Source organism: Charadrius vociferus, unplaced genomic scaffold (genome assembly GCF_000708025.1).
Source record: "Charadrius vociferus isolate BGI_N301 unplaced genomic scaffold, ASM70802v2 scaffold126, whole genome shotgun sequence".
Taxonomy (NCBI): domain Eukaryota; kingdom Metazoa; phylum Chordata; class Aves; order Charadriiformes; family Charadriidae; genus Charadrius; species Charadrius vociferus.
Window position 1 is genome coordinate 658,533 of NW_009648894.1, and position 15,635 is coordinate 674,167.

Genomic DNA, 15,635 nt, shown 5'->3' on the forward strand with positions numbered 1-15,635 from the left:
GGGAGGCCGGGCAGCCTGCCCTGCCCCGAGGCTGGTGCAGCGAGGTCGCTGCTGCTTTAATAGCTCCTTATCTTATTTATAAATAACGCTCAATGTGTCGTTTGTTTTGCGAGGTGTTGGTTGGTTTGTGTTGTTTGGTTGGTTTCTTTAAATAAAATGCATTTGCAGTGTTTTGGGTTTTTTTTAATGTATTTGCAGTGGTTTCAGTAAAGAAATCTTTCTGTGGTAAGTTTGCATCTTTTTGCCTAATCGTGCATGTAGTGGTGTTTTCACAGGGCCAGCCATTGCGATGAGAAACCTAGTAAGGTGATGGGGTGCTATTAATTAGGCCCCTTTATTAAAACAGTCTGTAGTAGAGCTGCTGCACCTCACAGCAGCCTTTCAGTCGTGAGCCATCTGACCCCTTGTTTTTGCAGATCCTTCCCTGTCTTTCCTGTTTTCTGTGTCTGCAAACGTTCCCTTAAGCCTGGGAGCTGCTCATCTTAGGTCCCAAACAATGGCTGGAAAGCCTCAAAATAAGAGCTCTGCTGCAGCCTTGTAAGTGTAGTAACAAGGGACTTGATATCGTGACTGGTAAGTGGTTATAGGACAATGAGAAGCAGCATGCCAGTGGTCCATCAGAGGAACAGCATAGTATCAGATGTGATGGGGTGTACCAGGGAATATCTGATTTTTTTTATTTTTTTTTTTTAGGGCACTTGCTAATGTCCCCAGCGAGTGGTGCTGTGGGCGCTGGCGGGAGGGAGGTAGAAGCAGTTGCAGGCTGGTGTTGCGGAGGGGCAGCAGGTAGCGGCTCAGTGAACAGTCCCTGCAAGCACAGCTCAGTTTTCCTCTTGGCTTTGAAGTACTTAGTCGTAATAGATAAACAAAGACAGTGTTAAGACTTCTGAGGTCCTGAAGAAGTTTGCTGTTCTGAGGTTGTCATGAATCATAAAGGTCTTGAACACAAAGGTGTTTCATCACCATTTCAAAAAAAACTTACCTCAGCTTTAGGCCTATCATCCAGTTGACATTGTATATGAACAGTAGGGACCAACAGTGAAGCTTTTCCAAGTACATATATGTTCCCTGGTTAGCAGATAGTAGAAACTTCAATCCCACTGTTAACTCTGTAAAACCTGAAGGTTCCTGCTTATGTTTATCAACTAAACTGATCTAGTGGAAGGTAACCCTGCCCGTGGCAGGAGGGTTGGCACTAGATGATCTTTAAGGTCCCTTCTAACACAAATCATTCTATGATTTCATAATATCCATTAAGTACTCTATGTACAACTAGTTTTTAATTTTAGAAAGTCTAGTGGTATTCTATTTCAGCTCTGAATGAAAGAAGACTAGGAATTACAATCCAGAACACAATTTTATTCCCCCCCCTCCTCACTGTTATTTCCCTCTGCAATACAGTTTTCCCATGAGTCCTGAAGTATCACTGTCAGCTAATCCATGGGAAATTTAGTGATGTCAGCGAGGACATCGTATTTCAAGTTAGAGGTCTGCTGCCAACACCAGTCTATAATATCAGTAGAGATTATTTTTTTTTTTCCCAGATCAGAAGGTTAATCTTCATGTCATATTAAAGTTCTTGCAAAGAAAATGGGAAGATTGTAAACCATATCTGTTTAAATTAGACTTGGCACTTGATGCTTGTTGTTTACCAACAACTTTACGAACACTTACTGATTGATTGCGACAATATCTCTAGGTGTTACCAACCTTCATTTCCTGGCAGAGCAGCTTAGTGAGAGGTTAAGTGACCTAACTGAAGGGTGAAATGAGAATCAATGGTAAATCAGGATTCAAATTTAGGAATGCTGGATTTGGAGATCGAGTTTCTCTTGCATCGTGTTGCTGTGTCAGAAGTGACAGTGTCAGGTAACATAATGCAGATGGTCAAAATGATAAAGGCACAGGTGCCAAAGATGCCACACAGGAAAAGACAAAGACTGAACAATGTACACCCAGACTGTGTCCCATCCTGTTCTGACAGCTGGAAGCTGCTGCATCTTGGCAGCATCCCCCTGCCTCTGATTCCCATTAGCTTCTGAAGTCAGTGGGAACTGATAATTGCTGGCTTGCACAGAAGGAAGAGATCACTAATCAGCCAGGTGGTGCCATGATGACTTTGTTGCTGAGTTCCTACAACCCTGCTTAGTTGCTAATTTGGAAAAGTAAAGTATAGCCTTGGGTGTCATCTGTGAGCCGCTGCTGCCCCCGCCCCTCTCAGGTCCGTAGGATTGCATCTGGAGAGGAGTCTGGCAGTGGTGCCTGTAGGGCTGCTGGTCACGTGGAGCTAGCTTAGCTGCCTTATTTCCAGCAGCTAAACCATATTAAGAAGCAATTAATGTTCATTAAATGCTTTCCTAATGCTGCCTTCTCATCTAAGCAATGGCTGTCATAGGGATATTAGTTATTGCAAATAGGAGGGGAGATGACTGGTACAATTAGGAAGAAGAGAAAGGTACTGAAGATATGCAGTGAAACTGGAGTCTCACATTGTGGCAAAGCATGAGAGTTCCCAGAGTGAGGTGTTGGTGCAAGACTACTATTTTGGTATTTTTATTATAGTCATCAATGTGAGTGCTTTTAGCAAAAAACCTCCAACAAACACACAAAACCAAAACATATGTGTTTCAGGCTGGGAGAAAGTCATTGGTTCATTGCATTTCACAACTTTTTCATTTATTTCCACCCACAGTTTTGGGCAACGTAGTTTACATAATGATAAACAGCAAGAACTGAGGTGCTGTCTGCCAAACTCCAGGACATCAAATTGTCCAGATCATTTCACCAAACAAAAATGGCAAAAAGCAGTGTATTCCTGTACTACTTTAAAAAAAAAAAAAAAGTCAAATCCAAACCAAATAATCACCTTGTGTGGCTCTTGCTGCTATGCTTTTTCAGGCTTCTCTTAATGTCTTTCACTATTTTTGCAGGACGGGATTTTGTGTCCTATAACTTACAAATGAAGCTTTATTAAAATAACTACAGTCAGCCAGCAGTCTGTTGAGGTCTATGTAAAACTAGCTGAAGTATTAGGTGTTCAAATGGAGTTACGTGTACCCCAGTTTTGAGACATTCATCAAGTGCGCCAGTGACAACTCATCATATAAGGCACTGTTCACTCTCCAGAGAAGAAAGTCAGGGCACATGGAGAAGTCTTCAAGATTCTGAGCTTCTCATAAGATGTTACACTTACGCAGGGACTTTCCTCATGTGCACAAAATGAATCCTAGAATAGTTTGGGTTGGAAGGGACCTTTAAAGGTTGTCTAGTCCAACCTCCCCTGCAATGAGCAGGAACATCTTCAACTAGATCAGGTTGCTCAAAGCCCCATCCAACCTGACCTTGAATGTTTCCAGGGATGGGGCATCTATCACCTCTCTGGGCAACCTGTTGCAGTGTTTCACAATCCTCATTGTAAAAAATTTCTTCCTTATATTTAGTCTAAATCTACCCTCTTTTGGTTTAAAGCCATTACCCCTTGTCCTATTGCAGCAGGCCCTGCTAAAAAGTTTGTCCCTATCTTTCCTGTAGGCCCCCTTTAAGTACTGAAAGGCTGCAATAAGGTCTCCCCAGAGCCTTCTGGAGGCTGAACAACCCCAACTCTCACAGCATGTCCTCACAGGAGAGGTGCTCCATACCTCTGATCATTTTTGTGGCTCTCCTCTGGACCTGCTCCAACAGGTCTATGTCTTCCTGTGCTGAGGGCTTCAGTGCTGGACACCGTACTCCAGGTGGGATCTCACCAGAGCAGAGTAGAGGGGCAGAATCACTGGTAGAATCATGTCTCTCAACCTACTGGCCATGCTTCTTTTGATGCAGCCCAGGATGCAGTTGGCTTTCTGGGCTGCGAGCACACATTGTTGGCTCATACCTACCTTTCCATCCACCAGTACCCCCAAGTTCTTCTCGTCAGGGCTGCTCTCAATCCAGTCCTTCCCCAGCCTGTATTGATACCAGGGGTTGCCCTGACCCAGGTGCGGGACCCTGCACTTGGCCTTGTTGAACCTCATGAGGTTCACATGGACCCACTTCTCAAGCTTGTCCAGGTCCTTCTGAATGGCTTCCGATCCCTCAGGTGTGTCAACTGCATGACTCAGCTTGGTGTCATCCAAAAACTTGCTGAGGGTGTGCTTGATCCCACTTTCTATGTCATTGATGAAGATATTGAACAGTACTGGTCCCAATACAGACCACTGAGGGACACCACTTGTCACCAGTCTCCATCTGGACTTTGAGCCATGACCACTACTCTCTGGATGCAACCATCCAACCAATTCCTCGTCCGCCAAACAGTCCACCCATCAAATCCATCTCTCGAATTTAGAGAGAAGGGTGTTGTGGGAGACTGTGTCAAAGGTCTTACAGAAATCCAGATAGACATCTGTAGCTCTTCCCTTGTCCACTGATGTGGACATAGAAGTGGCCTCCATCATAGAAGGCCACTAGGTTGGTCAGGCAGGACTTGCCCTCGGTGAAGATATCCTGTCTGTCTTGAATCACTTCCCTGTCCTCCATGTGCCTTAGCGTAGCTTCCAGGAGGATCTGTTCTATGATCTTCCCAGGCACAGAGGAAAAGGGAAACATTGTACCCTTTTTAAAAATGGGTTCAATGTTTCCATCTTTCCACTCACCAGGGTCTTCACCTGACTGCCATGACTTTTCAAATATCATGGAGAGTGGCTTGGAAACCACATCAGCCAATTCCCTCTGGACTCTGGGATGCATCTCATCAGGTCCCATAGACTTCTGCATGTTCAGGTTTGTAAGTTCAGGTTCCTCAGGTGGTCACAAACCTGATCTCTCACAGCAGGAGGGACTTTGCTCCCCCAGTCCCTGCCCTGCAGTCCAACCACTCGAGGTGTGGGGAGAGAGGCTGCCAGTGAAGACTGAGGCAAAAAAGTTGTTGAGTACCTCACCCCTCTCCTTGTCCATTGTCACCAGTTTGCCAGTCTTGCTCATTGCGGGGTGGTACACTTTCTTTACCTTCCTTTTCTGGCTGACATACCTTTAGAAGCCCTTATTATTCTTTGCATCCCTTGCCAAGTTCAGCTCCAGCTGCACCTTGACCTTCCTGACCCCTTCCCTATACAACGGGGCAGCGTCCCTATACTCTTCCCAGGATACCTGTCCCTGCTTCCACTGCCTCCGCATCTCTTTCTTGCCCTTTGGTTTGAGCAGCGGGTCTCGACTCAGCCATGCTGGTGGTCTCTTGCACTCCTCTCCCGATTTCTTACACCTGGGGATCGACAGCTCTTGTGCTGTAAGGAAAGCGTCCTTAAAGAATGTTTTTTCACTGTTGTAAACTGCCCATGATTTTCATTTGTCAAAGTAAGGTATTGTGCGTGCTTCACCAGCTTCCTCTATTTAGTTTAACCAAGTAACCAGTTTCACCTCTTTAGCGATCGTGATCCCGCCCCATGGCAGATAAACATTCATTGCCAAAAGTGCTTCTTGTGGCATGAACAAACTTGAGGCCAGCAACTACTGAAAACCAGTGCTCTGCTGCCAGCCGCTGTGCAAGGCTCCGTCCAATTAAGGGCACCGCGGAATGCCCATGATTGTAGTGCAGTCCCGTGGCTATGCTCTTCCTGATGGGGGGAAGAGGATCTGAATTCTAATTAGATATAAAGGAGGATTTTAATACAGAAACACTGAAAACTTGCAAGTTGTTAACCTGAAAGGAGAGAGATATTTTTTCCCCCCATTCTTCTTCCTAAGCGCTCGCAGCATGACTTTTTAACGTGACACCATGTGAAAGTCTGTATTGGGTCAGACTGGAACAGCGTGTTCTTCAGGCAGTGCCCGGTAGCGGACTCCTAGGGAAGGACTGTGCAGTGATCTGTCCCTGGGATCCTTTCTTGAATTCCAGCAATCAGCGGCTCAGGGAATTTCTGAACCAGAGCTATCTGTGTGTTTAGGCGCCTTTCATGGATTTTTCTCCCATGGTTGTGTCTAATTGCTTTTTGAAACCATGTAAACTTTTGGCATCAACAGCAGCTTGTGTCAATGATTTCCGTCCAAGCTGAAATCCTTCCTATTACGGTTAGCCCAGGAACAATTTGCTAAAAAAAGTCTCTGTTGTTATTTGGAAACTCTGATCTCCTGTGCTAAAGGACATGAAGCAGTAAGTATTCTTCTGCAAAGAATTTGACTACACATTGCACAAATCAGCGCTGCTGTTAATACAAATTCGCAGCATCCACTGCTAGAATTCAGAGTGCGTTATTACACAGCATACTGTGAATGCAAATTAAAAATAATGCACAACACTCAACCAAATCCTAATGGACCAATGGCACAATGTCAAATACATCTAATACTATTATTAAAACCCCAAGCAAACAAACAAAGCAAGTAAATCAGCACTGACAAAAACTGTTCGAGCGGCATTTGCTCGTCATAGATCAGCATGCAGACTGACGGTACAGCTCCCAGCGGTTCTTAAAATGCCTGCACGGCTGAAGGGGGAATATGCCTCCAGGGATGTCACATAATGGAAGGGCTCTCATCAGGCACTATGCTTGATGGCTGAGGTAATTACGTCAAGCTAAACACTTCTTTCCATCAGTGAGTGTGTCCAGCTGCTTATCTGTAGGAAAATCCGATTTGGGATCACATGTTTGTTGAAGTGTGTGTATAAAATACTCGGCAATGGAAATGAGGGGCCATAGTGGAGTTCAGAGTCATCCTTAATGACACATGTGGTGGGTTGCGTTGGTCAGTCAGTATCGTTTATGCTTATGGGAAATCAGAGCCATGATTTAGGAAAATAAATAAATGCATGATGTAAGCAAATAGCAGAGGTTACTTGAAAGAATAGGAAAAAAAAAGGGACAGCTGTATGAGGGCCTAATCTTGGGATGGGGAGACTATCTGATGAGTTTGATCCAGGATGGTGGCCTGACAGCCGAGCTCCACACTGGCTTCTTGGGATCACAGTGCACTGAAAAAAGCTAGAGCCCATTTTTTTTGGTCATTCTTACATTTCCTTTGTTGAAATTCACATAGAGTGCAATAAATAAAAAAGTAAGTAAGTGTCATATGTTGATGTATGGGGATAGACTACTTCGTTGGTACGAAGAAAACAACAGAAGTGATATGGAGCACCATAAACTCCTGGATTTGAGGGGTTTGGAGGAAGGAAGACAGGACCTCTGTCATTAAACTGAGAAAAAGCCATTAACTTCATTAAACAGTTAAAATATAACTGCCCAGATTGCAGCCTAAGCCTATTCTCGCATAAGACTGATTCTGCCCATCTCTTCCGCAGTAAAAACTGTTCAATACTCCATAGAAACATACGCTGTGAATCCCAGGTTTTCTGTGTTGCATCATCAGGTCCTTCTTAAGCTGTTTGCAGCGTTGTGAAGTTAATGCTGATAAGGCTGTGGGAAGTAAATTGTTACTGGAGTAATTTTCTGTCTGAATGATACCAGTTGTAGACCGCAATTCAAAATGGGCCAAAACACTGTGGAATTCGTGCTGATGTTTGAGAGAGCCAGACAGCTCAGCTGGGCCGTGAGCATCACCGTCCTGCTGGGTGGGAAAAGCGGCAGTGGGAGCGGGACCGGGGTTGGCCCTGGCAGCCGCTGGCCCTTCTCCGGCGTCGGGAGCAGGCAGGAAACCTCAGACAACCTGTGCCGTGGTCAGGAGGTGTGAAAGATGTCTGGCAGAGACCAAGGGAGGGAGCTGGGACTATTTCTCTTTCCCAGCAGATCATCACTTGAGCTCAGCTCTGTCCTCTAAACAAGTCGTGCAAGGTACAGGACTCCATCCCCACAGTGAGATTCTTCAGTATGTCAATATAGTCTCCTCCGTGATTCATGCATTCATTAAAAATAACAGTTCTTTTAAATGTTGCCTTCTCCATTTCAGTAAATAAGCTGATATCCCGTGCCTCAGTGACAGGCCTCGCTGATCGTATTGCACTCCCGGCTCACTTTCATTAGACTCTGCAAATATACTGCCATTCTCGCAAAATCTGTGCGCTGGGCAAGCCAGAATCTCCCTTCTGGTCCTCAGACAGCCACTTATGTATTTGTCTCCTTCTCAATTACTGTACTTCCAGAGAAAGCACATTTTTGTTTATTATTATCCAGTGCTTTCAATGGCCTGGCAGGAGATAATTAAGGTCTAGCAGAGGGGAAAACCAAATGTAGCCTAGGAAAAGTGAGTGCCATCTGAACAGAAGGGATCAATAAATACTCTTATATTTAGCGTTATTTTCAGAACAGGCGCTCAGTACCTAGCTCCCAGGTGAGACTTTCTGCAGCGCACGGTCTCTTTCTTCTTACAGACTGATCAACCTTATTTTTAACCTTAAGGGCTGTAACACCCATGATACTTATTTAGAGACCCACTGTGTGAGGAGCTGTTAGAAGTGCCCCAAAGTCAACAGGTCCATCTAAACAGATTAAGCTTATAGATGTATGGTTTACATACCCCATTTCTGAGCCTTCTTTATTCAACACTCTTGGCATCACCATCATATCTGAAGGAATCTGAAAACGTATCAGTGTTTGGGAGGAGGACCCAAAGGGGAGAGCAGGAGTGAACGGGGGAGGACGGAGGCCCTGGGGCAGTGAGGGGGTGCGTGGGGAGCCGGGGGGGGCTCAGCGTGGGGCACAGCCCACTGGCATGCAAGGGTGTGTGGAGTCCCAAGAGCAGAGGGGAAGGAGGATGAAGGCATTTTCAGCCGAGGGGAATGCTGATGCTTAATGTACCATTATCATATGCTGGGGAGATGTGCATTTTAAATACCCACATTTAAAATCCTTCGCCTTTAATTTCGTGTTTGCATATTGCATGAGTATGCATTTGACCGAATAGCTGAGCGTGTGTAAAAGGCGATTCTAAAGCAAGGAATCATCACTTGAAACCTGCAGCTGGAGAAAATTTATTCAGCCTTTCCAGATGTACTTGGGCTCAGCTTGGCTGTGCTTAAAAGCAAACTGAGAATTTAACAAGTAAGCAATATGTGATTTTATTGATAACCGTTGGGTATGGTCATGAAAAACTGAATGAACCCTGCTGATGGCTGACCAGAGGGTGACACAGATGGCAGCAAGGTGACACAGCAGCACCTCTCTGAGCTGCCCCAAACCACTCTGCCTGAACCTTCCTCGGGGAGAGATGCTGCTTCAGCCTCTGCATCACTTTTTTCCTTCTAGTGTAACTCATTCTTCAGTAATATGTGTGGTGCAATAGTTTTTTGGGAAAAAAAAAAAAAAAAAAAAAAAAAGATCCTGGCTCCAGGGATGAGATTGAGACCACAAATTGAGTCCACATAGGAGGAGCTGGAATCTTCTCCCTTTCTCAGCCTTGGTGAACTGAATTATCCACACTGAATTGCATGTTTTCAGTTCTGTAGCATGTTAGCTTCTAGCTAAGGATGAATAACGCGTAGTGGCAGGTGTCTGAAAGAGCCGCTGTACGGGATATTTGCATGTAGCGTGCTGAGCCCTGTAAGACAGGAACCAGTGGTCGTCATGGGGCCCATTCCATGTCTGACCCAGTGATGCATGTCAAGATCTGAAGCAAGATGATCTCTGGAAATTAAAAGGTGCCAAGTAATTCAAAATTGTGACATATTGATTTCTTTGTTCAGACACCGTATCGTTTGCAAAGCTGCAACACAGTGCTATAACTCAATGTTCTGCTCATTAACGATGGGTCAGTAGCCCAGCTATAAATACTGTTTTACCATTTACTGACATTTTACATTTATTGAGCATATATTTTATCTAGACTCATAAAGATGGTGCAGGAAGTTTTTAATAAACACAAAAATATTTCTGTCTAAACAAAAGCAAGAACGCGTGACTACGGAGTACGCTCCCAATGTGTGGTGAGAAGGTGGTGCCAGATGTTCTGCAGGATATTGGGGAAGGAGGCGTGAGCCAGGGAGCCATGAGTGGAGCACGGAGAATTGCCCTGGTGGGGGCACCGGCGTGAGTCCGCGCCCCGGGCACCAGCTGGCTGAGGTCCTGAGCCTGATGTGAAATGAGTGGCGGTGCTTTGAGCTGCCCACACGTTTCCCTCACAGAAGGCATCATCCTAACTACATCCTGCAGCAGCTGTTGGAGGGGACAGCAGGGAAGGGAGCCGTGTTTTCCCCAGGCTCTGGGTGAAGAAGCACTGAGGAGCAGATCACTCTTTTTTTTTTTTTCTGGCTATAGCAAACAGATGTTATTTTTTTCAGAGTATAGCATCTGCACTCCCGAGTCAAGGTAACATAACAAAAAAGGGACAGAACGCCCCCTTTGACTGTACTGATCCATTCTGTAATCACAAGGTTAAACCTGTGTAATATTTGGAAGCTTGTGTTAGATTTCTGATTCCTGATTTAGTCACTTCACTTATATTTAAGTAGAGAGAACATTTTGTGGAATTACGTTATTAAATATAAACTTAGAAAAATAACTTCCCATTCCCATTTTGTTTTTAAGTAGCCTATAGATACTGTTTTTTTTCCTAGGTGGGATGTAAAATGGGTAAGTGATGTACAAACAAAGCTGGTTTTGACAGTTATAGGTACAGAAATCTCTAGGGACCTCTGCTTTTAGAAGGAGGCTGAAATTACACATTTTCCATGCAAAACATCAGCCTCATTAGATCTACTTATTTAAAAGATTTAAAAAATAAAGACACAGTCTATTTTACAGGACACAGCTGGGAGACCATGACTGGGTTTCATATGATCACATACAGTTATTCAAAATACGTGCATCCACTTCTGAACCATTCACCCTAGCTCCATTTATATTTGAAGGAAAGATATTCACTTCTGGACAGATACGTATTTCCTCCAAAAGTGAACGTATTTAAGCTCAAATTTCTTGCCACGCATATAAAAAGATCCCAGAGAGGCTGGTTCAGCTACAGCTGAGATAAAGCCCTCCTGCCTGACAATGAGAGATATTTAGGGGAATTAAAAGCATTCCTGTCCTCATCTGAAAAAGCAGATTGTTTCCTTTATTCAAACATATTGTGCTATGAGATGGTGGCAAGCTTTTAAATTGCTATTTTCTAGATAGCCTGGTACACAACTTCTACTGAAGACACAAGGTTAAATCAAGTCGCACTTTAACATGGACTAGGCTTGATAACTCTAGGTTTTAATTGTGCTTGCATAATTAATTATGTGAGAAAAATATTTCAGAGACGTGGTGCAGTGCATGCACTCATGCCCTATTTGACATGAGTTACCTGATCAATGGACACCCTGCTACATTCACGTTGCCTACGTCAATGTCCCTTAAAATCAGAGCCAAAATTCTCCTTTATCTTCCCTTCCTTCTTCACGTAGAAAATGGCTGCTGCGCTCTCTCCCACATCACCCTCCTCCTTACAGCAGGGTGGGATTTTACAGGCCGTTGCCACTGAAATCAAAGGGAGTTTTGCCGTTAAATTCCCTGGAGAGCAGGATTAGGTGGTAGGAACTACTCAGGAAAGAGCCTGCCCCCACCAGAGTAACTCCTCCATCACCTGTGAAGGACACCGGTACCCTGATCCTGGACGGCCCCGGCGTGCAGAGCACCACCAGGCTTGGTCCATGTTAAGAAGGTCCCACAGCGTGTGCTTGCTTTGGCAATTCAACTAATGAAAGCCCATTCTCCCCCAAGTTATTCTTCCCCAGTTATCAGAGACTTGGAAAGAATATTGGGTTAAATTTTTATTTACATTCATGAGTGGGAAAAAAAAAAAATAATGAAAGGCAAAGTGCTGTAATGTTCCAGAAAGCTGAGAGAGGAGCAAATCAGTGAACTCGTATTCTGTCAGGCTGAGCATGCTCCTCCAAGAAAACAAGCTGCCAGAGGTTTTATTGTACTGAGCCGTAAATGTGCAAGGTGATTATGGCAGATAAAGCCCCGAACAGAGCCGGTGGGCCCGGGCACAAAGAGCACTGAGATCTGCAAAGCGTGGGGAGTACAGAGGCAGCGCGGCCACGCAGGAGGCCTTCCCAGGCGGCATTACAGCTGGAATGTCTTACTGAACAAAGAGGAGCTAAACTCCTTAAAAAAAAAAAAGGTTGGCAACAGAATAAAAAAAAACCCTTAAGCTGTGAAAAAAAAAAGAAAAGACTCGCCCTGCGATTCCTGGAAACTGACGGTCAAATTAGCGCAGGGCAAGAAAGCTGTTGCTAAACCCCTTCCACGAACCTGGTCCAAGAACTTTTCTCTGCTGCATTTAAGTCACTGTATTCAGTTCCAGGAGCGGAAGTGTTAAAAGAATTTCCATCACGCGAAACATTCAAAGCTATTTTAATTTTGTAAATTCCTCTTTAAGAAGGAGTTGTTACGGGGAAGGGGAACTAGTAATTAATGTAGATGGTGCTGTCTCAGGAAACAGTGCGCTTGGCTGCAAGAGCTTGTTTCATGCTTCTCCAGTTATTACCTTTTCTCAAAAAAAAAATCATCGAGGAGCCCTATTAGTTTGAAATAATAGTTTTCATAGGATTTCTTCAATGCACATGCTATTCTTAATTTGAACAAAACAGACATATACGTGAGCCGGGATCGATGATTTGCCCATGATACTGCAATGGATTATGCTGCCATGGAATTAAAAAGCAAACAGTTTGGTCATGAGTTAGCTTCATTGCAAGCCCTAAATTAAATTAAATTAGATTAGGGGTGATTGCCTTTCCCTAGCCAGGATTAAAATGTTAGCTGCTTTTGAGATCAGGAAAACATTCCAGGACAAAATCTCAAGAAACTGAAGGATGCCTGTGATTTAATTATGCATCTTGTGATATTTAGGTTTTTTCCCACTGCTCAGTCACCAGAGTCATGTGATTCTGAGAAGCTGAGCTTTTTCTTTAAAACCTAAATTATCAGTCCTTACCGAGGGGGGGGGGGGGGGGGGAGGAGAGAAAAAGAAAAAGAAAGGAAGTTCCTGAGTGTTAAAGAAATCAGAGAGAAAAAGGATGAAATATTTTTTAAGAATTGGAGTGTTCCTATGCAGGTTTTGAAAAGCTGTGCTGGGTAATATCAGCCATTTCTTCTTTCTTTAGCAGTGGTAAGCAACTACTACTGTATAGTTCACAGGGATCATTTTTAAACCCTTTTGCACCACCTGATCCTTAGAGGAGAGCCCCAAACAAATCAAGATCAGGCAGAAGAGCCCTAGCATCTGCTGGAGCAGAGCCCTGAGCCTCCTCCATCCCCGCCGCAGCAGATGGCGAGTGGCACACGTGCCAGGTAGGGGCAATCTGGCACAGCTGGAACTGGTGCCTGCTGGCGACAGCTAGTATTTACAGTACTAACAACTCAATGGCAACTACCCTCAATCAACAAGCAGTATTAATTTTTTTTTTTCTACAGATTTCACAACCATGCTCATATTCTGGGACCAGGTGTTTACGCCAGGCTGTCCTGAAGGAGGAGGAGGCGCAGGGAAGGGTGGTCCCAGGGCTGGCACACCCATGGAGCATCCTGACGAATATCAGGTAACACCAGGTCTTTGCCTCCAGAATGAAACCTGGGCAATGACTATGAGACATTTAAGATCATAACAACCACTGCGTTGGCTCAGGGTAGCCTCAATACCTCTCTGCAACCATATCCAAGAGGAAAAATATAAGGAATAGGGGATACAGTCAGTAGGCTTTTCCTTAGCATCGCCCCTCAGCACCGTGAAATCTCTGAGTTACCGGTGATCTCCGGACTGTCTTGTTAAAACACTTAAGGGATTTCTCTTCCAGGAATTTGTCTAAACTCCACTTGAACTCACTTGCTGTTTGGAATTGAATTCCACACTTTGGCTAGCATTGTGTGAAAAAAAAAAAACCAACAAAAACCCCACAATAATTTTGGTTGCATAAATCTCTGATAATTTCACCACATGAGCCTTACGGTGTGAAAGTGGCGACTAATGTTTTCTCATTTATCATCCTCATACCAGTCACCAATTTAAATATCTTTGTGTTAATGTTCTCAGCTGATGAGCTCTTCCCTATTTCATTTCTTTACACCTGGAAGCAATTCTCAAAAAGTTTGAAAAAAGATTTAGAAACGTAGCTTATAAAAAAAATCCAATTTTTCCAATATCTGGTTTTAGGACAATTTTTTTTTCATTGTCCTTGGTAATTAATTTGCCAATACAACATGCCACATTTCTAACAAGCTTTTTTTTTGCACAAATTCAAAATACATTAACAAGGAGCTGACTAGCTTTCACCTGTGACTGAATAAAAGCATTGAAAAATAGCCAAAATCAGAACAACAAAAATCATGTTTTATAAAGGAAAAAATATTATACAAGATTGTATCTTTTACTTGCAGTAGGAAAAAAGGCAAAGAAATATCACTTCAAGGTTTTGTCTAATTTGAAGGAACTATTTATAGGTGCTGTATATTATGTTAATTTGGCTTCTGACATACAAAGGCTTCCTTTGAGAGCTTTTATAGTAAAAGAAGGAAGAAAGCAAGGAAGCGAGGGGCTCTCACAAACAGAGTTATGATAAAAGCTGCTGTCATTATAACAGATCATCAGAAAGAGAGAAGGAAATGGTGAGAGGCCGTTCATCACTTTGAGAAATGCTCACAAACAGCTCCTGCTTAGGCAGGACTAGCTACAATATTTATGAAGAGGGATATGTTATCAGAAGAATTCCATTTTTCCTCTTTGCAGGCTGTTTACAAACTCATCCCGATTTCTGCCAATGTATTTGTTATTTGCAAGAATCCATTCAAATACCTTACTCAAAACATTAAGAAAAAAATCACTTCTATTTGAGAATAAATTTAATTTCCCTGAAACATTGTTGAGGGCTTTTTTGCGTAAATGGGATGTGAAGTTTTCAGCTTGCGGACTGTTTGCAAACAGGCCATTTAAGTGGGTTATTTTCATTGTATTGAGATCATTGATCACCCTATTTTTTGTACTGCACAGCTGTATGTATGAAAAAACAAGCTTTTTGATGTGGGAAAACAGACTAGAACTGATGAACTATTGACAATGAATATAAATAATAGATAGCAAACAGAAAGGATCTGTGCATTGTAGAATTTCAGGTTATGTTTTATTTTTGATGGTTTAAAGGGGATAGTAGCACTCTGGCCACCTTCACTGATTGTTTTACTCATAAAACTTCAATGTTTTCAGGAAGAGGAAAAGAAGATCTTTACAAATGAATGTCTGCAAACAGCAAACATGATATGGCTAGAGAATAAATGACATGTCAGAAATTGTGTGTTTATGAGCACTGCTTTGTGGCCAAGTTCTTTTCACTCCCGCTGCAGACAGCCGCCAGAGTTAACCCTCGGCATGGTGAAACTGTCCCCTCACTATGTAGAGATCCTCTAGAAATGTGGTGTTGGAGTAGCTTAATTTTAAAAAGCATTTAAAAACACACTAGAAATAACTCCCTTGGAGCTTATTATGACTTCTAATTTGTATCAAGATGTTTTTCCACTAGTGTGTACTCACAGCGTTGAACAGACACTCAAAATACCAAAGAGCATATCATATCCCAGGTATGATGGCACAGCAGCGTTAGTGACTGTACAGCTGCTTTGGGTGGTGTTTGTGGGGCAGGGGAGGGCGGCAGGAGGTGGCAGGCCAGCTGCTTTCCCTCACGTGAACTCCATCCACCAGCTGCTAGGGATGGCCTGGGAGCACCACGGAGGGTT

General features: G+C 43.6%; 1 protein-coding gene across 1 annotated transcript in view; it reads right to left on the reverse strand.

The window, feature by feature from the left end:
• ST8SIA6 (ST8 alpha-N-acetyl-neuraminide alpha-2,8-sialyltransferase 6) overlaps positions 1-4,959 on the reverse strand; it is a 44,816-nt gene extending 39,857 nt beyond the window's left edge. Inside the window, exon 1 of the mRNA XM_009887144.1 lies at positions 4,917-4,959. Within this exon, the coding sequence (XP_009885446.1) occupies positions 4,917-4,959 (43 nt within the window). The remainder of the gene's footprint in view (positions 1-4,916) is intronic.
• Positions 4,960-15,635: the final 10,676 nt, after the last annotated feature.